Here is a 23,550-nt window from a genome sequence, read left to right as displayed (position 1 = left end):
ACAGTTGAGAGATATTTGGATAGTGTCTGGTTTTTGGATATTGTGAATGAATACATTTTTTAACATTCTTGTATATGTCTTTTAGTGGACATGTGGACTTATTTCTCTCGAGTATACATAGTAGTGAAATTACGGAATTTTTGAGTTTTTGCACAGGTATATTTTAGCTCTACCAGCTATTTCCATTGGCTGTTACTTCTTCAAATATTTGTATATGTTAGATGTTCGCATTGCATCTGCATGGCTTCTTTAATCTCTCTTCTGTATTTCCCATCATTTTTGTCTTTGTTTATTATCTTCATATCACTAATTTTCTCTTCAAATAGGTCTAATCTGTTAAACTCATCCATTGTATTTTTAATTTGGATAATTGATTTTTTTAGTTTATTTCCATTTGGTTATTTTTCATCGTTTCCATTTCTCTGGTGGTTCTAAATTTCTGAACAGATCAAATACAGTTATTTTAAAGTCTGTTTCTAATAACATATCTGGATTCATTGTAGCTCTCTTTTTGTTATCTGTTTTGTTTTTTATCATTTCCTTTTGTTTTTTATCATAGTCTTTTATTTATTTTTAATTAATTTTTGGCTGTGTTGGGTCTTCGTTGCTGGGCACGGGCTTTCTCTAGTTGCAGCAGGTGGGGGCTACTCTTTGTTGTGGTGCGCAGGCTTCTCATTGCGGTGGCTTCTTGTTGTGGAGCATGGGCTACAGTAGTGTGGCTTGCAGGCTCTAGAGCACACACTCAGTAATTGTGGCACAAGAGCTTAGTTGCTTCGCGGCATGTGGGACCTTCCCAGACCAGGGCTCAAACCTGTGTCCCCTGCATTGGCAGGTGGCTTCTTAAACACTGCGCCACCAGGGAAGTCCCTATCATAGTCTTTCCTTGTGCATTCTTAACTTGAGGTACTAGACATTATATGTGAAAATTGTTGAAATAAAGCCATTTTTCTTATGAGAGGCAGGCAACTAGTTGTACTAACAATCCTGGATCACCTTAATTCATTTATGGGAATTGAGATTATATGAAGTTGTGAAGGTTCGACTATTTTAACTTCTTCCCTTACTATAGGGTGTGTCCCTTTGGAGACCCAGTCCAAAGTGCAGGGTGTTTACCAGGGATCCCTTTGTGTATTGGGTCTTGGACTCTTAACTTTTGCCACCCTGTGCTGGGGTTTTCAGACGCTCTGCTCAGCTTCTCAGTGCTGCCTCTGCTTCTTTTGGAGTTGGCTCATGATTCTGGAGAAGAGCTGTTCCAGATGCTGCACCCAGTTCTCCATGTGTCTTCATTCTGGTCCTTGGCTCTGTGATTCTTTTTTGCCTTGTTCTCCCATGCCTTCATGTAGGTGTCTTTCATATTTTTGTCTGGTTTTCTTAATTAGCAGGAAGGTTGGTTCACATCACCTATTCTGCCACTACTGGAAACAAAATTCTGACAATAATCATTTTTTAAATGTCTAAACAAATTTATTTTGGTTTATTTTATAACTCTTATGTATGAGTCATCAACTTTCACATAAACCCCTCGTCAGGAACACTAAAACTAATTCAAGAGAGTTTATCATGTGTCTTTTGCTCTTAAGTAAACCACCTTAGAATACTGCAGCTAGTTCAGGGAAGATTCATTTATCCTTTAAACTGGGGTTTTTTTGTGGACAGAGTTTCAAAATTTTTATTGATTTTTAATTAGCTCCTTTAAGAATAATATTTATAACTGTGTCACATGGATTAGTATCTATGTCTAGAGACGTATATAATGCTGTTGTTCATGTATGGCAGCGTATGACCCCTGGGAACTTTGGGTACTGCTTTGTGTCATCTGAAAGGCTGAGGCTTTGTACACAGTAGATGCACACATATCTGTTGAATGATAGATGAGTGGGGTTTGATGAGCTAATAAAATCAGTTCTGGACATCAAATAAGCAGGAGATGGAAGAGTTAGTTTCAGAATAACCAGATTCCTAACTTAAATTCTCTGTGTATGAATTTTTTTTTTCTTTCAAGATCTCTGCACTTGTCCTAAGAGCCCAAGCATCTGAGAACTTACTTGAAGAGTTACAACAGGGGTTTTCCCAGGCAAAGAGGGATGTTCAGGAACAGATGGTAAGTTAACATTTAAATAAACATTAACTATGTTAAATATATTCTATCTTGAAATAATCTTTGATGTGACTTTATCTTCCTGGCCAAAGTGGTTACCATTATGTTCTCCAGAGCCTATATAGAACGTTAGTAATGGACAAGATTATGTAAAGACATTATTTTCTTTTTAAACCTCCCTCTTGACCAAAAAAATTATCACCTTTAACTTAATTTTTCTTTGATTTGAGAAACCTAAATAAAATAAACTATGGACCAGCATTTAATTTTTAGCTCTAAATACAAGCTAAAAGTTGAAATCTCTCAAAGCCCTAGGAGGTACAGCTTTTGAGCAGTCACTGTGCTTTTCCTGGACAGCTAATATATTTAAAACAACCTCAGTAATTTCATAGGGTTTATGATAAAACATGTACCATAACTGCTGTGGCACTGGAAAACTTCCAGAAGGCTGTCAATTTTGAGAGGAATAGGAACAGAGAGCTTCTTAATAAGAGCTGCCTTGAACCTCTGCAGAATTGTTCTCCAGCTTTGGGCCTCTTCCTCAGCAGTCAGGCTCCACTTGCCTTGCTCTTCCTTTTTCTCAAAGTTGGAACCCTGCATCTGATGGCCCTTCATAAACTATAGCAGAGTTGGTCCTGCTGGGGTGATCCTACAGAGTTGCCTCTTGTCCAGCTCTTGCAGGGTTGACAGAAAAACAAACTCCAAGTTGTATGGTAATGGTTTGTTTTTGATTGGCATTGGGTCAGTATCTGAATGGCCTTTGAGCTGATCCCTAAATGCTGATCCCTCAACATGTCTGTTGAGAAACATCTCACTCTAATCAATGACCAGAGAGAGTTTCATATCTTTTCATTAATTAGAGAATATGAGATAATAATTGTTGATCTCAAGGACACTGTTAAATGCTGACAAAGTTTCATAGTGTTTAGCCTCCTTACAATCCCTGTCCCCTCTCATCTTCCTTCTCATCTTTTAAAACTCACCTGCTTTTGCTAACATTTTTCAAGTTGATTCCACTTAAAATGAACATATTGCAGGTGACATTGAAGAATTGTTTAAATTAAGGTTGAGGTCTTGTGAACTTTAATATCTTACCATTTTCTTGAAATTAAGGTTGAGGTCTTGTGAACTTTAATATCTTACCATTTTCTTGAAATTACCTTTAAATGTTCTTACACTGAGAAAGATAAACTCAATTTCTTAGGCCCCTTCAAAGAAGAGTAGCTGTGGTAGTGGTTGGGATCTTAATATTTCCCCCGAACTATTTATTTTGAAAAATTTCAAACTTAGAGTTGTTTATGGAGTGAACATTCATAAAATCTTCACTTAGGTTTACCAGTTAATATTTTGCCACATTTTTACTGCTTGCAATTGTTTCTCAGTCTCTCTCTTTCATATATGTGTATGTTATATTACATATGTATTTGTTTATTTTTTTGAGCCATTTGGAAATAAGTTGTAGACATAATGACACTCCTAAATATTTCAGTATGTATGTTCTAACAACAAAGAAGTTTTTCTGCATAATCACAATACTGTTATTATATGCTTAAAATGTAACCATTGACCCTGAAAGTCCTTGGTTGCTTTTTAGTGGAGGTTTTACTTTTTGATCAAGGAACTAGTCAAGGATCACGTATTGTATTTTGTTGTCATGTCACTTTAGTCTCCTTTAATCTAGAACAGTCACCCACTTTTTGTTTTTGGCTTTTATGACATTAACATTTTTGAAGCGTCCAGACCATTTGCCTTGTAGAATGCATTTGTCTGATTATTTCCACATGGTTCAAGTTAGACATTTTGGCAAGAATACTACATGGATGAAATGATTCAATGGAAAGTTCATAACAAGAGGCATGTTATGATGGGTGGTTCCATTGTTGGTGATGTTAAGTTTGATCACTTGGTTAAGGCGATCACAATCGTTTTAGAATGACTACATTAATATTGCTACCAACAGCAAACTTACTAAGTGAAGTTCAGCATTTCTTTGTTGGCCCTCCATATCCACGGTTTCCACATCTGTGGATACAGAGGGCTGACTGGAAGTGACTTGAGCATCTCAGTTTTTGGTATGGGAGTGTGTCTTGGAACCAGTCCTCTGTGGATACCAAGAGACACCTGTAGTTCTTTTTACCCTTAGAATGTTATGCCAGGTAAAGGTTTACAGTCTGGGTGCTGTGTTCAAAAATTACTTGAAATGATTTTTCTCTCTGTGGTTGTGTTATCAATTTGATACAAACAGAAACAAATGGAGCTATGTATTACATTTTTGGATTTTCTTCTTTTTTGATTGACTTTTTTGTTTTTTGAACATGCAACATGGTTCATAAGTCAGAACTATAAAAGTATATAAACACTCAGAAGTTTCACTTCCATTCCCTGTCCCTTTCACCCTGTTCCCACCAACTCCTATACATGATCATTTAAATTTATTTTTGGTTTATCCTTGGTTTTCTCTTTACAAAAATAAACAAATATAAACATATTCTTCTTTCCCTTCTTTTATATCCAAAACGTAGTGGGATGCTAATATTTTGTTGTAAATGGGTTGAAAGTGAGCATAAAGCAACAATTGATTCTGGTCTGAAATAAATAAGAGCCAGTAGAATTAACCAAAACTTATGCATGACCTTGCCTGCCTACCAGCAGTCTATTTGTCCTTCAGGATGCAGCAGTCACCTTTTGTGGGAAATGTTCTTGAACCCTCTCCACTAATTAGGTACCCTTTGTCCTTTTATCACTGCTGTACCCATTGTCACCCATTGTAACCGAGTGTTACAGCACTCGTAGTATGGTTGGGTAATTTTTGGTTTACTTATCTTTCCCTCCACTGTACCATGTGCTTCTCTAGGGCAAAGTCTATCTTTTATCCCTGTACTCTCCATGGGCAGCAAATCGCCTAGTGTAGAGTAGTAGCTGCTGAACAAATGTTGGATGTGGAGTAATCTACACTTATGTATATGTTCAATGGTTAGTAGTAAAAATTAGCAGAAATACTTTTGCAGAATTTTATCTTATACTCAAATTAGCTGGACTTTTATATTGATATAAATTCATATGAAATACCTAAAATTGTTATAAACATCAGCAAGTGGAAGAAGGAACGTGTTCCATTTTAAGAATGAGCCGCTCAAATGTCCTGCATTTCCTAAGCATAAAGCCTCTTGATAGCGTCTAATATTTGGGGTCCTTGGGCCATTCACAGTGATCCTGAGCTTGAACATATGTATATGTAATGAAAGATGAAGATACTGCTTTTTGTTTATCCCTGCCTCCTGTGGAACGCATGCTGTGAGGAAATAGGAGTTGTCTTGGAGTACACACTTTTTTTGATATAAGTCTTGATTACGTCCACCTCTTCCATTGAGCTAGAGATGCTGGTCCTAGGGATATGGGGGAAGAAATTCATTACTTTTAAGCTGTTGGTAGAAACAGTGGAGAATAAGCTCAGATACTTGCTTCATTTCCTGTCCCCCTGAATATATGTAAGGGCTGTAAACCAATAAATCTCTGAGCTGCTTTTTTTAAGTCTTACAGAGCTTTATCATGTACTGTCCATCCTCAGCCCTTATTTCATTTGGCCTTTGTTTTTCTCTGGTGCAGTTATCAGCAGATAGGATTTACCTTTCTGGCTGTGATTAGTATCTTTTTCTATTTTAGGCAGTGCTGATGCAGTCACGGGAACAGGTTTCAGAAGAGCTGGTGAGGTTACAGAAAGACAATGACAGTCTTCAGGGAAAGCATAGCTTGCATGTGTCATTACAACAAGCAGAAGACTTCATTCTCCCAGACACTATAGAGGTAACTTATTTTCTGTAAGATCAAAAATGTAAACAAGTACATTTTCTGAAATGGCTACAAATTCTTTTTAAAAAAGTCTACAAATAACAAATGCTGGAGAGGGTGTGGAGAAAAGGGAACCCTCCTACATTATTGTTGGGAATGTAAGTTGGTGCAGTCACTATGGAAAACAATATGGAGGTTCCTCAGAAAACTAAATAGAGTTGCCTTATGATCCAGCAGTCCCACTCCTGGGCATATATCCAGACAAAACTATAATTCAAAAAGATACATGCACCCCTATGTTCACAGAAGCACTATTCATAATAGCCAAGACATGGAAACAACCCAAATGTCCCTCAGCAGATGATTGGGGGCTTCTCTGGTGGTGCAATGGTTAAGAATCCGCCTGCCAATGCAGGGAACGTGGGTTCAATCCCCAGTCTGGGAAAACCTGCATGCCATGGACCACCTAAGCCCATGTGCCACAACTACTGAGCCTGCGTGCCACAACTACTGAAGCCTTTGCACCACAACTACTGAAGCCCGCACGCTCTAGGACCTGTGTGCCACAACTACTGAGCCTGTGTGCTGCAACTACTGAAGCCCGCATGCCTAAAGCCCGTGCTCCACAACAAGAGAAGCCACCGCAATGAGAAGACCATGCACTGCGACGAAGAGTAGCCCCCGCTCACCACAACTAGAGAAAGCCTGTGTGCAGCAACGAAGACCCAATGCAGCCCCCCCGCAAAAAAAGATGAATGGATAAAGAAGGTGTGGTACATAATATACAATGGAATACTACTCAGCCATAAAAAAGAACAAAATAATGCCATTTGCAGCAACATGGATGCAACTAGAGATTATCATACTCAGTGAAGTTAAGTCAGAAAGAGAAATTCCATATGATATCACTTATATATGGAATCTAAATATGACACAAATTTATGAAACAGACTCACAGACATAGGGAACAGAATTGTGGTTGCCAAGGGGGAGGGAGGGTGGCGGAGGGATGGACTGGGAGTTTGGGGTTAGTAGATGCAAACTATTGCATATAGAATGGATAAACAACAAGGACCTACTGTATAGCACAGGGAACTATATTCAGTATCTTGAGATTAACCATAATGGAAAAGAATGTATGTTTATGTATGTATAACTGAGTCACTTGGCTATACAGCATATATTAACACAATATTGTAAATCAGCTATACTTCAATTTGAGTGAAGTAAGTGAGAAAGAGAAAAACAAATACTGTATGCTAATGCATATATATGGAATCCAAAAAAATGGTACTGATGAACCTAGTGGCAGGGCAGGAATAAAGACACAGATGTAGAGAACGGACTTGAGGACACGGTGGGAAGGGGAAGCTGGGACGAAGTGAGAGATTAGCACTGACATACATACCAAATGTAAAATGGATGGCTAGTGGGAAGCATAAGGAGATCAGCTCCATGCTTTGTGACGACCTAGAGGGGTGGGATAGGGAGGGTGGGAGGGAGGCTCAGGAGGGTGGGGATATGGGAATATATGTATATACATAGAGCTGATTTCACTTTGTTGTATAGCAGAAACTAACACAACAGTGTAAAGCAATTATACTCCAATAAAGATGAAGGAAAAAAAAGGATTCCCTGGCGGTCCAGTGGTTAGGACTCTGTACTTTCACTGCTGAGGGCTCAGGTTCAATCCCTGGTCAGGGAACTAAGACCCCTGCAAGCCACGTGACGTGGCAAGCAAACAAACAAATACATACATACATACATACAGGCTTTATTGGGATGTAATTCACATACCAAATAATTCAGCCATTTAAAGTGTACAATTCAGTGGTTTTTAATATATTCTCAGATGTGTAGCCCTCACCACAGTATTTTCATCACCTCAAAGACAAACCCCTTACCTTTTATTCAGCCCTTCCTCCCCAAGGCTTAAGCAACTACTAATCTTTCTGTGTATAGGTTGTCCTGTCTTTCTTTCCTATGAATGGAATCATACAATTTGTGGTCTTTTGTGTCTGGCTTCTTTCACATATCTTAGTGTTTTCAATGTTCATCCATGTCATACCATGTATAAGTACTTCTTTGATTTTTATGACCAAAAAATTATACTCCACTATATGGATATTTTGTTTATACATTTGTCTGTTGATAGATATTTGGGTTGTTTCCACTTTGGACTATGAATAATGTTGCTATAAACATTCATGTATAGGTTTTGGTGTGGACATATGTTTTCATTTCTCTTGGGTAGAAACCTAGGAGTGGACTTGCTGGGTCATATGAGAACCCTGTTTTATCATTTGAGGATTTCTCCACATCCTCACTAACACTCATCGTTATCTCACATTGTGATTATAGCTATTCTGGTGGGTGTGAAATGGTATCTTATTGTAGTCTTGATTCGCATCTCCCTAATGGTTAATGATATTGAGCATCTTTTCATGTGTTTATTGGCCATTTTTATATCTTCCTTGGAGAAACGTCTATTCAGATCCTTTGCTTACTATTTTATTTATTTATTTTTTTGCGGTACGCGGGCCTCTCACTGTTGTGGCCTCTACTGCAGAGCACAGGCTCCGGAAGCGCAGGCTCAGTGGCCATGGCTCACGGGCCCGGCCGCTCCGTGGCATGTGGGATCTTCCCGGACCGGGGCACGAACTCATGTCCCCTGCAGGCGCACTCTCAACCACTGCGCCACCAGGGAAGCCCTGCTTACTCTTAAATTGGGTTATTTGCTTTTTATTTCTTTGAGTTATAAGAGTTCTTTATATATTCTAGATACAAGTCCCTTATCAGGTAGATGATTTACAGATATTTTCTCCCATTCTGTGGATTGTCTTTTTCATTTTCTTTTTTTTTCTTTCTCATTTTCTTGATGGTGTCCTTTGAAGCACAAAAGTTTTTAATTTTGATAAAGTCCAGTTTATTTTTTTCTTCTGTTGCTCATGCTTTCAGTGTCATATCTAAGAATCCTTTGCCAAATCGAAGGTCTGTATTATTCTTGTAGGACCAGATTGAGAGTGCACCAGAAATTAAATATTTGAAGGGGGTCACCATGCTGGCTCCTTGTGATATCTGTTTTTCTATATAGCACTTAGGGCACAGCACACTCAGCCTCCTGTCTACCGATAATTTTTATGGCGTTTCCTCACTTCCATTCTTTTGTGGTTGGGAGAATCAGGGCTGCAAACCCAGACGTTTCCTGAGACATTCATAAGTATCTCCTTAACTTTTTCCAGACTTTATATTCATACGTTTTATTTTTTTATTTTTATAAATTTATTTATCTTTGGCCGAGTTCGGTCTTTGTTGCTGTGCGCGGGCTTTCTCTGGTTGCGGCGAGTGGGGGCTACTCCTCTTTGTGGTGCATGGTCTTCTTATTGTGGTGGCTTCTCTTGTTGCGGAGCATGGGCTCTAGGCACACGGGCTTCAGTAGTTGTGGCACGTGGGCTCAGTAGTTGTGGCTTGCGGGCTCTAGAGCTCTCAGGCTCAGAAGTTGTGGCTCACGGGCTTAGTTACTCTGCGGCATGTGGGATCTTCCTGGACCAGGGCTCGAACCTGTGTCCCCTGCATTGGCAGGCGGATCTTAACCACTGCACCACCAGGGAAGTCCCTCATACATTTTAAAACCTTTCAACATCATGAAAAATACCATCTTAGGCTAAACCCAAGTAAACACTACAAACAGTATAGGCAAAGATGGGATTTCATAGAGCAACTCTCAAAACGAAATAGAAAATATATTTCCTGTAAGATCGTTCGGTTCTTTTTTTTTAAAAGAAATTTATAATTGTTAAATTTTTAAAAAGTCAGACATTACAGAGATTTATAGTTTTGTAAGTAACAGTTTTTCCTAATCCTACCCTGAAGATTCAACCCCTACTGTTTGGACCTCATTCTTTTTTCCCATATAGATTTTAACATGACTCTTAGTTTTTGTTTTTATTTGCTCACTTACACAGGCTCCGTTGCCTACCCTGCCATTAGCTCCTTGCTCTCCCTCTCCTTTCCCTGCCCTCCCCCAGCTTGTGGTCTCAGCTCAGGTTACTGACACTCTGGAGAGCTCTCTCCTTTCTGAACTGGTGACTGATCTCATCAAGGAGAAGGTGTTGGGGACCTGTCTATTTTTGCTGTCAGCATACCACTTCCCACCTCTGTTAAACTTTTCACTTGGCAGGAAAGGTTCCTCTCTTCCATGTTCTATAAGGACTTTCTGTACCTAGATTTAAAAAAAATTCCACGAATCCTTGAAGGTTATAACCAGTCTAGCCTGTAAACCTTGATTCTGTAATAAATCTTATGAAATTTTTCTTGATACAGTTTTTCAAGAAAAACTGCCTTTTTTTTTCCTGCTGTTCTTTAATTTATATATACATTTGGTAAGAATCCCAGTTTTTACTTTAGAGTTGCTTTAGGATATAATTGGGAGGATATTTGCGGGGGTGGGTGGAGGAGGAATTTTAAAAGAAGACAACAACAATTTAGGGAAAAAATAAAGTAAGATTTAAACTGAATTTATTACAGAAAAACAGCTGATCACCTTAGAAAGCCTCTTTTTGCCATACCTGCCTCTGGCCTAACAGTACTTTGCTTTTGTGGTAGGTGTTCAACAAGTGTTTGTTTGAATGAATAAATGAATAAGTAAGTACATTTTGTCCTCTTGGAGTTCATACTTGCTTCTGAGTTTCAGTCTTTTTGGTCCTCATTCACTAACTCCCTTCAAATTTAAGCGGGTAATAGTGGAAGTGTCTAAGCTATTCATAGTGAATCCCACATTGTAAGTCACTTAAAATTTTAATTTTTCCATTTATGAAACAGTTTTGAGGGAAAAATATGTAGTTCACCCATACACGTTTTTTGGTTAGTAATGTTATTTCTTTAACATACTGAATAATAACATGGCATAACACCTGCCCCTTGAAGCCAAGAGTGGGTTGGAGTTCAAAGTCCTAAATTTTGAACCGTCTAAAACAACATCTGAAATTCTGGTTGCAGAAAATCTTTAGCTTTTTTTGTTTATTTTCTTTCACCCTTATAAACCCAATATCCATTTGTTTCTTGAATCTAGGCGCTCCGGGAGTTGGTATTAAAATACCGTGAGAACATCATTAATGTGCGGACAGCAGCAGATCACGTGGAAGAAAAGCTGAAGGCTGAAATACTTTTCCTGAAAGAGCAGATTCAAGCAGAACAGTGTTTAAAAGAAAACCTCGAAGAAACTCTGCAGCTAGAAATAGAAAACTGCAAGGAAGAAATAGGTGAAGATAAAAGTGATGTAGTTTAGAATTGAAGGCACTAAATAAAACTTTTTCTCTGGTTATAACAGTCTTAGAATGTAGAAAACAAAAAAGTATAGGAAAGAACTAAGTAAGGACTCAGTCCCTTTCTCTGGATGTTGATATATCCAGTGATTAGGAGTTTAAAAAAAAAAACCCAAAACTCATCTTTTTAGGGGCTCTGGTGGCCTCTCTGGCAATTACTAATAGATAGGAAATTCAGGACTTGAACCCAGACACTGGGGAATATGAGTAGATGGGTGGCATTTCCTTGCAGAACTCAGAAGTGTTAACAGACTCCTGCTGGGATTAGCTCCCCGCCCTCCGCCCCCACTGGAGCTAGGTGTAGGTATTTGATGCAGAGACAGTTTATGCCATGGTGTTCTCGTGTGGACTCTCACTTTTCCTGAGCTTGATTATGATGCTGATTGGTTGGGGATAATTTTGAGAAAGGGGTGTTGGTCCCTCACCCCCATTCTGCCCACTGTGTTCAGTACAGCATTTGACTTTCATTGCATGAGATTGAGCTTATGGGGGAAAGGGGTGTTTTAAGAAAAAATTTAAATGCAAAATAATGAATAAATGCTAACATGTCTCCTCCTTTTTTCCTCCTAGCTTCCATTTCTAGCCTAAAAGCTGAATTAGAAAGAATAAAAGTAGAAAAAGGACAGGTGAGTTTCATGAGTTTCAGATTGATTCTGTCAGCAGCCAGTATTTATTTATTGAATCCTACTGTGCTAGACTCAAGGAATGAAATATAGTTAGGACATAGTCCCTGCCTTCAAGCAAATTCTGGGAAAATACAGTGGAATATGGGCGTGATGATGGTAGAGACCATTTAATGAGAGCCTCCTCTGTGTTGACTAGAGGAGGTACAGGGAAGACTAAGATGTGACTTAGCCTGGAGCTTCCACTGTGGTGGAAGGACAGGCAAGCTGTGGTCTTGACATGATAGATACTTAAAGCTACAAAATACTTAGATACTTAAAGCTACAAAATCTTTTACAAACAGGAGGTGATGTTTTCTAGTTGGCTTAGAGTCTCCTTCTCTTAGACACCATGAACACCTTTTGGTAGATGACCCCATTCAGCTTACTGGCCTCGTTATTCATTGACTCAATGACCTTTGCTGCTGTGCTGCCCTGCCTTGCCACACTCCTGCCTGCACCTTGCCCCACTTCTGACATCTCACTCCAGGCTCATGCCCCTGACCCCTGTCTACCATCTTTCCAGCCCTTAATCCCGTAGGTTCATCTGTCTGAGTACCTCATTCAGACCTTCAGTTCCTTAAACTTTTCCTTTTCTGCTGGTTTTAGCAACTTCTTTCTTTCTTTCCTTCTAAGCAGCATCTGACATGGCTTGCCTCTTCAACTAGTCTCCCACTAACTCCTGCAAGCCCCCGATTCCTTGTTCTTGTGCTACCCTCACTTGATACCACCTAACCCTGGATTAATCCTGGTGTCCACCTTCTATGCCTCTGCCCCCAGCTGCTGGTTCCACTGGAATGAGGAACACTGCGTGGTCTTGCTGCCAGGTGCTGCTCAGTAGCCTTTCATTTGCTCTTTTTTAAAATTTTGTTTATTTTATTTATTTATTTATTTATTTATGGGTGGCTGGCTGGCTGGCTGGCTGTGTTGGGTCTTCGTTTCTGTGCGACGGCTTTCTCTGGTTGCGGCGAGCGGAGGCCACTCTTCATCGCAGTGCGTGGGCCTCTCGTTGCGGAGCACAGGCTCCAGACGCGCAGGCTCAGTAGTTGTGGCTCACGGAGTTGCTCCGCGGCATGTGGGATCTTCCCAGACCAGGGCTCGAACCCATGTCCCCTGCATTGGCAGGTAGATTCTCAACCACTGTGCCACCAGGGAAGCCCCTCTCCTTTCCATTCCTCACAGTGGACGTTTCAGTCGCCGCTCAGCTCGCCCCCTTGTGACAGCGCGTGGCGGCCTTGTGCCCCCGTCGTGAGCAGGGCCCACCTTCAGCTCCTCGGTCACATGCTCTCCTGCTTTGCTTCCCAGGCTTCTCGCTTCTTCAGAGGAAAGGGTGACCTGTTCTGACTAGTCTTATGTCACTGCACATGTGCTTTGACTGGGTCGTGATGTCACATCTTTTCCTGGCATCCTCTCCATCTTCCCCTTCCAGTGTGGGCCTTGAACTTCTGCCTCGTTATTTGTCTTTTCCATTATGCATAACCAATCTCAGAGGTCTCCTGGTAAGAGGGGAGAAGTTTCTCTTTGGATTGTACTTCTTTCTACAGCTACCAGTCCTCCTTCCTTTTATACCCAGAGTTCTTGAAAGAGTCATCTCCACTGCCTGACCTCCCAGTCACTCCTCAGCCCACTACAATCAGGCTTTGGCTCCCACTGTGCTATCAGGTTACACTGGCAAAAGTCGCCAGCGTTCCAACGTGTCCCACCTTTCCCACTCCCTCTGCCACTGTTTGGGTTGACTTCAGTGCTCACCTGGCTCATTGTAACAGCCTAACTTCTTTCCCTGCCTCCAAAATTGATCCCCTTCAAATTGCATTTTCATATTCATTTCATATTCATTCATTTCATTTCATTTTCATATTGAAACTGCTCACTTGACTGTGAGCAGTCTAGTTTAAAACCCTTCAGTAGTTCCCTTTATCTATAGCCCAGCTGGGATCTCCTGCCTCACCACTGCCTCTCTGGCCTCAGCCTCCAGGGCCCCAGAACTCTGTGCTGTAATGTAGCAAGAGCTCACCTCAGTTCTTTAACTCATTTTTTTATACGTCAACTCCCTCTTTTTGGAGTATCTCCCTCCGCCTCCCGCTTACCACCCTTTAAGGGTCAGATGTCATCTCTTCAAGGAAGCCCTTCCCAACTTTTCTGGCAGAATTAAGTGCTGCTTCATCCATGGTCACATGGCATAGTTAACTTACATGTCTGTCTCTCCTGATTTTTCCATCCCCAGGCCTTAGAACGTAGGAGGTGCCTAATAAATGTTTAATAAGATAAAGAGTAGGTCTTGAAGAATCAATAGAAGATCCACAGATATCAAAGGGTAAGAAGAGCATTCCAAGCATAGCCAGTATCCAGGGCCTAGGAGGATGTGAGCTTGGGTGCATTTCTCCAGGCTGCAGGCTCCTCCAGGCAGATGTGCTGTGACCTGTAGGGAGTTTCTGTATGTTTCAGCTTTTCCCTTTTTCACAGTTGGAGTCCACATTAAGAGAGAAGTCTCAACAGCTTGAGAGCCTTCAGGAGATGAAGATCACTTTGGAAGAACAGTTAAAGAAAGAAACTGCTGCTAAGGTGACATTTTTGTTGGTAGTTTCGTAAAAAAGCAGTGTGAAGAACGTAGAATCACATCTTCGCTGTTTAAAAAACAAAGCCTTGCTGCTTTGAAATAGTGCCACCTTCTGAAAGTTGGCAAGACTCTCCGCTTGCAGAAAGAAAATGGAATGACTTTATCTCAGTTGGGTTAGATGTGCACACTGCCAGCTCTGGAGGTCTGTGTCACAGGCTTAACTGGCATTTTAGGCGTTGAGCTAAAGGCCATGAACCAAACCTGGCGCTGCCATAGCCAGAAGCATTCTGTGGAAGTGCCATTCCATTCGATTGGTTTCTGGAATACTGTACTGAACCATATTTGCTGCCTAAATTCTGATTAGTCCTGTCAGAATAAAAATGCATGGGGCCAACTGGGGGGGGAAGTTTGGTTTTGGTGGGCTGTGATATAACCTTTAAGTGTAAAAATGTTGTGTATGTGTTATTTAATAGTTCTCTGTTTTTAGAAAGGCTCCTGCACAGGGGGTCCTCCTGAAGAGTTTCCCTGTAAGGAAGACTGGGGGATAGCTGGGGCTGCCTGAGGCGTATTCATTGAGAATTTTCCTGGCAGATGCTTGACTGTTGTGGTTGTCAGAGGAAATCCCTAAAGATCCTGTCCTGTTGCTATGACAGCTACTGATCATACAGCAGCTGCTTTTTGATGATTAATCATTGTCACCAGGCTGCTGGGGTTGAGGGGTGGAGTGCGGCGCTTTCATTCATTTTTAATTTGGCTCTCATACTCAGTTCATTTTAGGACCTAGAACAAGTACCTTAGGCAATGTGCACCCTTGCCCTGTAAAGACAGAGTCAAAGGGAGACTAACAGGATACAGGAATATGATGGGCACCCACCTTTCCTCTCTAGTAGTAGGAAACGACAAGTGCCTAGATTTCCTGAGTGATTTGACGTATGGCTCTCCAGCATTAATCCTCATTCAAACCTTGTATTTTTTTAGGTTACTGTTGAACAACTAATGTTTGAAGAGAAGAACAAAGCTCAGAGGTTGCAGACAGAACTAGATGTCAGTGAACAAGTCCAGAGAGATTTTGTAAAGCTTTCTCAGACCCTTCAGGTGAGGCATTTGGGGAACCCCTAGACAGAACGCTGAGGAGGCACTTTTGGGGTCCTTGGTACCCAGGAGAATTTGCTAATCCCTGACTGGCCCACTGACAATAGCTAGAAGATTAGAAATTATGGCTGCCCCTGCCCCAGCTCCAAATGCCGGCCTGGTCATTTAAGCTGGAAACCCTTTTCTTCTTCCTTGCTGGCCCTTAAGGGTAAAATATAAAGTCCTTAGCGTAGCATGTAAGACTCTTCCCAGCCAGGCCTATCCCTACGTTTTGTCCATCTCTCTGCCTTACATTTTATATTCTATGTTCTAATTTTTAAAAACTACTTGTGGTTCCTTGCCCACAGCACGTGTTCCCTCTGGAAGCATGGCCCCCTTGCTCCTTTCTTCCAGGGCCCTGCTTAGCTTTGTCCTCCCTGTGGAACCCTCTCTAGATCCCCAAGCTGGTATAGTGACATTTAGTATATTGTGCTAAAACTCTATATAAGCTTGTTCTTTTCCCCCAGCTGAACTGTGGGTTCTCAGAGGTCAAGGATCAGGTCTCATTCATCTCCATAGTCCCAGCACCTTATACTGGGTCTGTTACACAGCAGCTTTGGGGAATTGTTTTTTGGATTTAATTGTTCTTGCTGCCTCTTTTCTTTGAAGTGAGTAGTTTCTGTTGAGTTAATCTCCATTTCAGCTGAACCAGTCAGAGTAAACCAGAAGGTCTAGGCAGGAGCCGTCTGCACTTACCTCGCTGCATTATTTCTCTAGGTGCAGTTAGAGCGGATCCGGCAAGCAGACTCCTTGGAGAGAATCCGGGCAATTCTGAACGATACCAAACTGACAGACATTAACCAGCTCCCTGAGACATGACACCCTCATGGCAGGACTCTAGCCTGCACTTTGGGTTTTTAACTCATCTTTAGAGCAACATTAATTATTATTTAACTCTTAACTGAAGAAGAAGTCACACACAGAAAAAGGAAGACTGGAGAAATGCTTAATTCTAGTGGGGAGACTGTGCGGCACGGAGCAGCAAACAGCCAGGGTAATTTGCAGTAAAAAAGACTTTTCAACTGGGAACGCTAGCCAGACTCCAGACCTGATTCCAGGGAGTGTGGGATCAGATTTGGTGATGGAGGAAGTGCTGTTTCCTTGCCTGCTTTAGTCAACATTTCCCTGCCCTTCAGCACCGTCCCAGTAGTGTTTGAAATGGCATTTCCTGTTCATAGCTGTTGCAAGAGAGAATTTGTTTCTGTTGTCTAGAGTTCATCAGTAACAGTATTCAGCTAGCAGACAGAGGTGGAGTATGCCGTATGAATATTTTATATTAAAATATGAAGTTTGAGAGCAGCCCACTGGCTAGTGACTGTATTTCCTAGCTCAGTGTATTTTTTTTTTTAACCATTTTATCTTGCATTGGAGGACCTTAAATGCTACTGAAACTTGCCTGAGAACCATAAGACGGTGGCAGACAACCAATTCAATGGAATTGGAACCGAATTAATTATGAGGACTTCCAAACTTGGCTGGGGCTATTGGAAGTTGAGGTTAAAGGAAAAGCACAAGAAACTGTTTGGAAGCACTTTTCCTGCTACCTGGGTAAGTTTCGTGGACTCACAGGTACCAGGGTCAAGGTGAACTGGCACCATCTACTCTCCTGAAAACTGTTTTAGTTTAGTTATTGGATCAGTGGAAAAAATATTAATAAAACAAGCTATGTCTGACAACATCTAGTATAAATTTATAAGTCTGCTGCTTATTTTATTTTCAACTCGAGTCAGTGGGCCTGAGTACATACTTGTTTCAAAAGTGTCAAATACAAAAATGGTGATAACTAGGTTTGGCAGATACCTATATTGTATTTTTCTTTTATATTTTAGACCTGGAGTGTGATAATGCTTATGGTGAAGTTGGGGAAAACCCAGTTAGTTGATCAGTTTGGAAATCTGCTTTGTCATTTCTATGAGATTAGATTCCTTTCCTGTGTGGATAAAGTTTCAATGAACAGGTTGTCTTTGCCGTAGCCTTATGAAGTGTTGCAGAAAGCACAGAATGGATTTATATTCACTGTTTACCTGCAGTACTGTTAGCCAGTGGAAGACTACACCGTTTAATTCATCATACAGATGGTTCAAAAGTAAAACTGTTGTTTTCAAATTTTTGTGATTGGTGTTGTGTAACGGCAGAGTACTTGAAGGAACCATATGGAAATTAAGTGGATTGAGTAGACTGTTTGGCTCACATAAAGCTACAACTTTAATTGTTATAAATGAAGTCATAATGGACTAGCCCTAAAGATCTTTATTTCTGTCTTCCATAGGACAGGACAAGGTAAGGCCTACATACCTCATTCCTTGGGCTATTGCTGTAGTCTTACATTCATGATTATGAATTTTGAAAGTAAACACTAATTATGGAAATAGTGCTATAGGCTTGCATGCATGAAACATTATTTTAATTGGTCTAAAGTCCCTTTGTATAAAGTACTACTCTGTTTCCTTTAAAGGAAACATGTATCCTCATTGAGTTACAGGGAATTTTATTAATTCCAAAAATGCAATCACTTTAAATTATATTAGTGTCAGACTAGTCCCTTGGATAAACTCCAAGCTAATTTGTTTGATTATTAAAATTGGCACCATAAATCAAGATGGATAATTCATAACCTTCCTGAACGAACTGAACTACAACTCCCAGGGGACTGCTTGGCTGAGACGGGGTACCTTGCTGATGCTGATGTTTTTCTCCATAAGAGGGTACTGGGCCAATAAAATTCATGATTAGGAAACTGTTAGCAGTCTCTACAGTGGCAGATGCAAATTGTTGGAACCCAGTTTTTTGAGAAAAATATGCTAGAAAAACCCAAACTGAGACTAGGTTTTGTTAACAGTCTCTACTTCTGGTATGAAACACTTCTTTAAACTGGGTTTTCTTTATAGATGGGAAACTGATTTAGAAGGTAGGATTTAGCCCTTCAAGACAAAAGAAAAGGTCAGCTGGGTTTCACGAGTGTTCCTGTGCTTGTATTCAGTCTGTGTACACGTGTTCTCATGCATGTCTAACCTGATTTACCTCTTACCTGTAACCTACCTTACCATGTGGCTTTTAATTGGCAGTCACTCAGCCATTTCTAGGCAGGTACAGTATTACCTTTCAGAACTCATTGGCAGGTATAAAAATATTACCTAATGCTAAAAGACAAAATCACCAAGCTATTTGTTTCTCCATTTGAGATCCTACATGTGCACCTCATACCCACTCAGTGACATGTATTGGGACACAGAGCGCAGCCGAACTCAGCTCTGAAAGGAAATACTGCCTGTCGAGGAAGTGAGCCAGCAGTGGCCTTGCAATTGTGGATACCGAGTTCTGCTGTGAGCAGATTTCAGGTATAACCATTTGTTAACTGTACTGAAGGCGTGTCCTTAAGAAGAAAGTGTTCAAATTAAAAAAGCTGCTGTCTAGTATACTGTGTGGCCTTTTCCTTTGAGTTCTAGGGTTCTGTCCCTCTTCAGAGTCATATTTCTGGTGCTGCTACGTTAAAATGCAGCTTTTATTCTTGTTCAAATATCAAGAAAACTCAGTAGGGTTCACGGAGGTCTGGCAGTGTGCAGCTGAAAGTCTTGGGCGCTTCTTTTTTCCTTTTAAATCCTAGGCCCTTGCTGAATACAATCATATACTTGAGCTTGTATATAAACCACATTCCAATTTTTAAATAAAAGCATTTATTCAGTCATTATAAAACAAGTATAAAAAGTGATGAACAACCACACCAAAGTTCATCCTTTAAAATGCCTCTTTATAAATTAGATAATGCTACCTGTTCGTTTTACAATGAATTTAAGCCTTCACTTGTGTTAATTTCAGGTGTGAATCTGTTCCTGGTGGTGTCAGAAGTTTACATGATTTCGGATATCGTTAATTTGCTTCACCATTTCTCTTATGTGCTCACCCCTGTAAAATCATAAAGTTACTCACTTTGGGTAATACAACAAATGAATAAACCATTAATATTGATTCGTAAGACCTCAGTAATACTGAAGTATCTTAGAAGTGCTCTGCTAGAATTAACGGCTTAAGGTTTCAGATGGATAGTAATGGTAATTCGTTTAAGGCTAGAGGTAGCAAATATAGTAGTGGAACTGCTGGAAATATTTTTGAACATATTCACTGGGGAATACCTTGACCACACAGCAAAATTATAAAGAAAGACATCCTTTTTGACCCTCTCAACTTTTAAGTCCTTATCTATCAGCATCATACACTTCCTGTCCTGGTAATTACTTGACATGCAAATGTCAAGTGGTCTTATCTGGGCAAAGAAGGGTTGATTTTGGCATTTTGCAAAGGAAAAACTACCTCGCACTAACAGCTGATTGGTACTTACTCCTCCTTCAGGATGGACTGAATGCATTTTCGCTGGTAGGCGCTGAGAGTAATGGTGGGCTTCTGAGGACTTAGTACCTTTTCCATCTTTCGTTGTTGATAGTCTTTTTTCATAGTAACCTTGAGTATCAAACAGAACACAGACACTTTAGCTATGGTTTGCTATACATTTTCATAGTATCTGTTTCAGTCTGTTCTTTTTACATTTTTTTTGTTGTTTTTGTTTTTCTCTTTTTTTTCTCTTTTTACATTTTATAAAATTATTTTCTGTAGAAGGAACACTTTAAGAAGTACCAGAGGTAGCCACCTTGTGTCCATTCCTACCTGTTTGATGGCATTGCCCAAATGTCGAAGTTGATCAGGTATCAGCTGTAATTCTTTCTTCATGTCTCTCTCACTGTCAGAGAGAACTGGGAGCTGAGAGTGAAAACTGTGAAGTACTTTTTTCATCCTGTAGAAGAGGTAAGCAAACATCTCAGCTCCTTAGGAGGAACACAATCCTAACTAAAGCTCCTAATTTAGGATCTGGTGTCTGTGAAGGAGGCCTCCACAGGGTGGGTTTGGGGAAAGCATCACTGCACTGTCTTCCGTAGAATACACCTCAGAGGGGTATCTAGCACCCGAGAACTTAATAACACTAGTAGTACCTGACCTGAGTAGGGAACGGAATGTTATACAGTTACATGGCCCACTGACCTGGTCATGATATCTTCTTGTTTTTCCTTGGCTTCCTCATATTTGTCAGCTAAGCGCTCGGCCACTTCCCGCAGACTTTTCCTAATGGCATAAAAAGCAAGAGTCTCTAGGAGTGCACCTTGATGGTGAAGCCAGCTAATGTGGTTCAGTATCTTAGGGTGAGACACAGTTCCAGTCTAGCTGAACTATTTTTTTTCTCCCTTGTCTTGGCACTTACCTCTCCTCTCGACAATAATTGAGATCTTCTAGTTGTTTCTTTTTTTGGTCACATAACAATTTGACCCTTCAAGAACAAAAAGAAATTTAATCAAAAGCCAGGTCTAGGCCATTATACAGTGTCAGCTCCCAGCCAGGGACTGACTGGTATGTGAACAGAGGCCATCCTACCTCCGCTGAATCTCCTCCTTTGCCAGGTCCTGTTTAAGAATGTACTGTTCTCTGAACACCTGGGTGGCTCTGCTGATGAGCTGAAGGCATTCTTCGGGAGGAGGAGCCGTATCTTTTTCAGATGATCTTAAAAACAAAAAAAAGTTTGTCATTACTTTGCTCAGCTGGGTAAAACAACTGAAGACAGACTCACGTCTTTTTACACTTCCTGTTTGTCCTTCTCAAATGCTTCCACATCTGTGTATTCTCTCTCTATTCTCACTAGTTGATTAAATATGCCCCGTGTTTCTTCCAACTCCAACATAGTAAAAAGTATACGAAAAGAAATAGCTGAGGACAGGCTGAAGAGTAATTACAAAACAGAGAAGGGAGCCAGTTTTTAAAACTGATACGCCCTAAATTACATACTTCAAAAATGCTGGATTTGCAACACTACGTTGCAGAATGCTTCTAATATGTTTTTCAAAGGAATCCGGGGTTTCAGCCAGAATACGGAGGGGAGACTCTGCCACTTCAACATCCTCTCGGGTACAAAGCAGGGGAGGAGACACTGGATGGACTGTGCTTCTGCAAAATAAAAGAAAAATAAAATTTACGATGGAGTTACTTGCTGTAAGTATAGGAAAACCTAAATCACACTTATCCAGAATTCTGAGGATATAAGAAACTATGAAGTGTTACAAATACTCTCAATGGCAATTTCAGAAAGCTTGAAAGATTGCAAACTTTAACAGCATGGCCAATGACTTACTTTGCAATGATTCAAATCTGGGAGTTTGTTAATAACATTACTTTATAGACAACTTGTATTTCAGAGAGTTGGCAGAAACATGATTTGAAGGTATCTAGGTCACTAATATTTAGAAGTTTTTTTCGCCTTTGGGATTCATGTTTTTATTCTGAAGTATCCTAGTATGACTAGGTCTTATTTTACTAAAGGTAGGGTAGGATTTTAAAAACATGCTGAGGCAACAGGCAAAAAGGCACTTTTTTGTAGTGATTTTATTACTTTTGTTCAGTCTTGCTAGTTTTTAGTCTCTTGTAGTATAAATATCACAAAATTGATAGTGAATTATTTTCTTTTCCAAATGATGTCACTTCTCAAAGAGTATGGAAATCCTTCTAAGGACAGTAAATTAATGCCAGTGTTTTGAACTATGTCAATATCTAGAAGCACATGCCTTCAAATGACACCAAGAGACTGGGGGGAAAGGGGTCTAGTGTTCCAGTACTCCAGTGGCTTGTTAGACACTCCTATTCCTGCATTTATAAAACTCAGAATGACCTTCCAGAGCTGTTGAAAACGGTACTTACAGCTTAATATGGGTTCCTTAAGGGGAACAAAGGTTATGAGTTCAGCTATATACCACCTTTCTTCCAGAGTCTACATATTCTGTGATGTCCCTATGAGTCTGGCAGAGATGGAGAAACTGGACTTTGAAGTCAGAAAGCCCGGTCTTTGCAGCCCAGTTCTATGTGTTCCCTGTGACTCTGGCCAATGTACATAACCTCTCTGTCCCTGATCCCTCCTCTACAAAATGAGGATAACCGTGCTGTCTTTAGTGCAGGGTTGCTCTGATTGCCGGAGGCTTACTTCTGAGCCTGGCACATAAAGTTTAAAATCATTAAATCAGGGACCTCCCTGGCAGTCCAGTGGTTAAGACTCTGCGCTCCCACTGCAGGGGGCGAGGGTTCGATCCCTGGTCCGGGAGCTAAGATCCCGCGTGCCATGTGGCGTGGTTAAAAAAAGAAAAAGAAAGATCATTAAATCTAACTCATATTAATGATGGAGTTCAGTATCTTAGTATTCTTTCCACACTTGGGTAAAGTTCTTAACTCTCCGCTAGCTAAAGGAGATGCCAGAAATTATGCCTTAAATAAATCCTTCCAGAGATGGCAGGAGCAACAGAAATAACCCTCCCTCCAACCCTCAAGTCAGAAACCAAAGCATAAACCATGTATCTTCAGTCTGGTTACTAAGGACATCCTCCCAGCTTAGATTTTGCAGAATTAATGAGAGCTCCGTGGGAATACAAAGGGGGACGTACAGTAAAGGCCTTATGAGGCATTCGTAGTTACTGGTGATGCAGATCATTGTAGGCCCCAGAATGTCAGGGACAATCCAGAATCCTCGGATCGGAGCTGGCTGCCTGAAAAAAAAAAAAAAAACACACAGCCATAGTTAAACTACAAAACAGCAAGAGCAGTGGATCCAAAAGCAACGATGTGGCTGAGGTTTGTGGCCGCCTCAGGGCTGGGTCGACAGTTGGGTGGGACATGGTATCAGTGCAGTAACCTCAGAGGTGGTGACTTGGAAACCTGTATTACTTACAGCTCTGATCGGTTTGAATCAAGCTGTCACTCAGCAGCCAGACGTCACTTGACTTACAGGTCACTCAGGAACCCACAGCCTCATGGTGCTCACTGTAATCTCGGCAGTTAGCACGATACGATGAAGCCAACTCTTTACGTCTCTGTCTCTTTCTCCCAACTCGCACATAAGCTCCAGCTACCTCTGCATGCCTAGCCGAGCGCCCAACCCAGATTAGGTGCTCAGAAACTGTTGACTGA

At 40.7% G+C, this 23,550-nt stretch overlaps 2 protein-coding genes across 5 annotated transcripts in view; one reads left to right on the top strand and one right to left on the bottom strand.

The window, feature by feature from the left end:
- RABEP1 (rabaptin, RAB GTPase binding effector protein 1) overlaps positions 1-18,972 on the top strand; it is a 104,209-nt gene extending 85,237 nt beyond the window's left edge. For both annotated transcript variants that reach the window (XM_082860192.1, XM_082860191.1), the window contains 7 exons: positions 2,003-2,101; positions 5,762-5,902; positions 10,959-11,148; positions 11,782-11,837; positions 14,337-14,435; positions 15,409-15,525; positions 16,279-18,972. In XM_082860192.1, coding sequence (XP_082716318.1) covers positions 2,003-2,101; positions 5,762-5,902; positions 10,959-11,148; positions 11,782-11,837; positions 14,337-14,435; positions 15,409-15,525; positions 16,279-16,380 — 804 coding nt within the window. In that variant the 3' untranslated portion in view covers positions 16,381-18,972. The remainder of the gene's footprint in view (positions 1-2,002; positions 2,102-5,761; positions 5,903-10,958; positions 11,149-11,781; positions 11,838-14,336; positions 14,436-15,408; positions 15,526-16,278) is intronic.
- Positions 18,973-19,205: 233 nt separating this feature from the next.
- The window catches only part of NUP88 (nucleoporin 88), a 30,440-nt gene continuing 26,095 nt past the window's right edge, over positions 19,206-23,550 (bottom strand). For 2 of the 3 annotated variants that reach the window (XM_082860193.1, XM_082860195.1), the window contains 8 exons: positions 23,028-23,129; positions 21,388-21,546; positions 20,980-21,105; positions 20,810-20,875; positions 20,593-20,673; positions 20,221-20,347; positions 19,898-20,016; positions 19,207-19,464 (listed from right to left, as the gene is read on the bottom strand). In XM_082860193.1, coding sequence (XP_082716319.1) covers positions 19,401-19,464; positions 19,898-20,016; positions 20,221-20,347; positions 20,593-20,673; positions 20,810-20,875; positions 20,980-21,105; positions 21,388-21,546; positions 23,028-23,129 — 844 coding nt within the window. In that variant the 3' untranslated portion in view covers positions 19,207-19,400. Of the gene's footprint in view, positions 19,465-19,897; positions 20,017-20,220; positions 20,348-20,592; positions 20,674-20,809; positions 20,876-20,979; positions 21,106-21,387; positions 21,547-23,027; positions 23,130-23,550 lie in introns of all 3 variants that reach the window. The other variant, XM_082860194.1, reaches the window with a different exon arrangement.

This window comes from Leucopleurus acutus (genome assembly GCF_964270905.1).
Source record: "Leucopleurus acutus genome assembly, chromosome: 19".
Lineage (NCBI taxonomy): Eukaryota > Metazoa > Chordata > Mammalia > Artiodactyla > Delphinidae > Leucopleurus > Leucopleurus acutus.
This window is presented reverse-complemented; position numbering and strand designations above follow the sequence as displayed.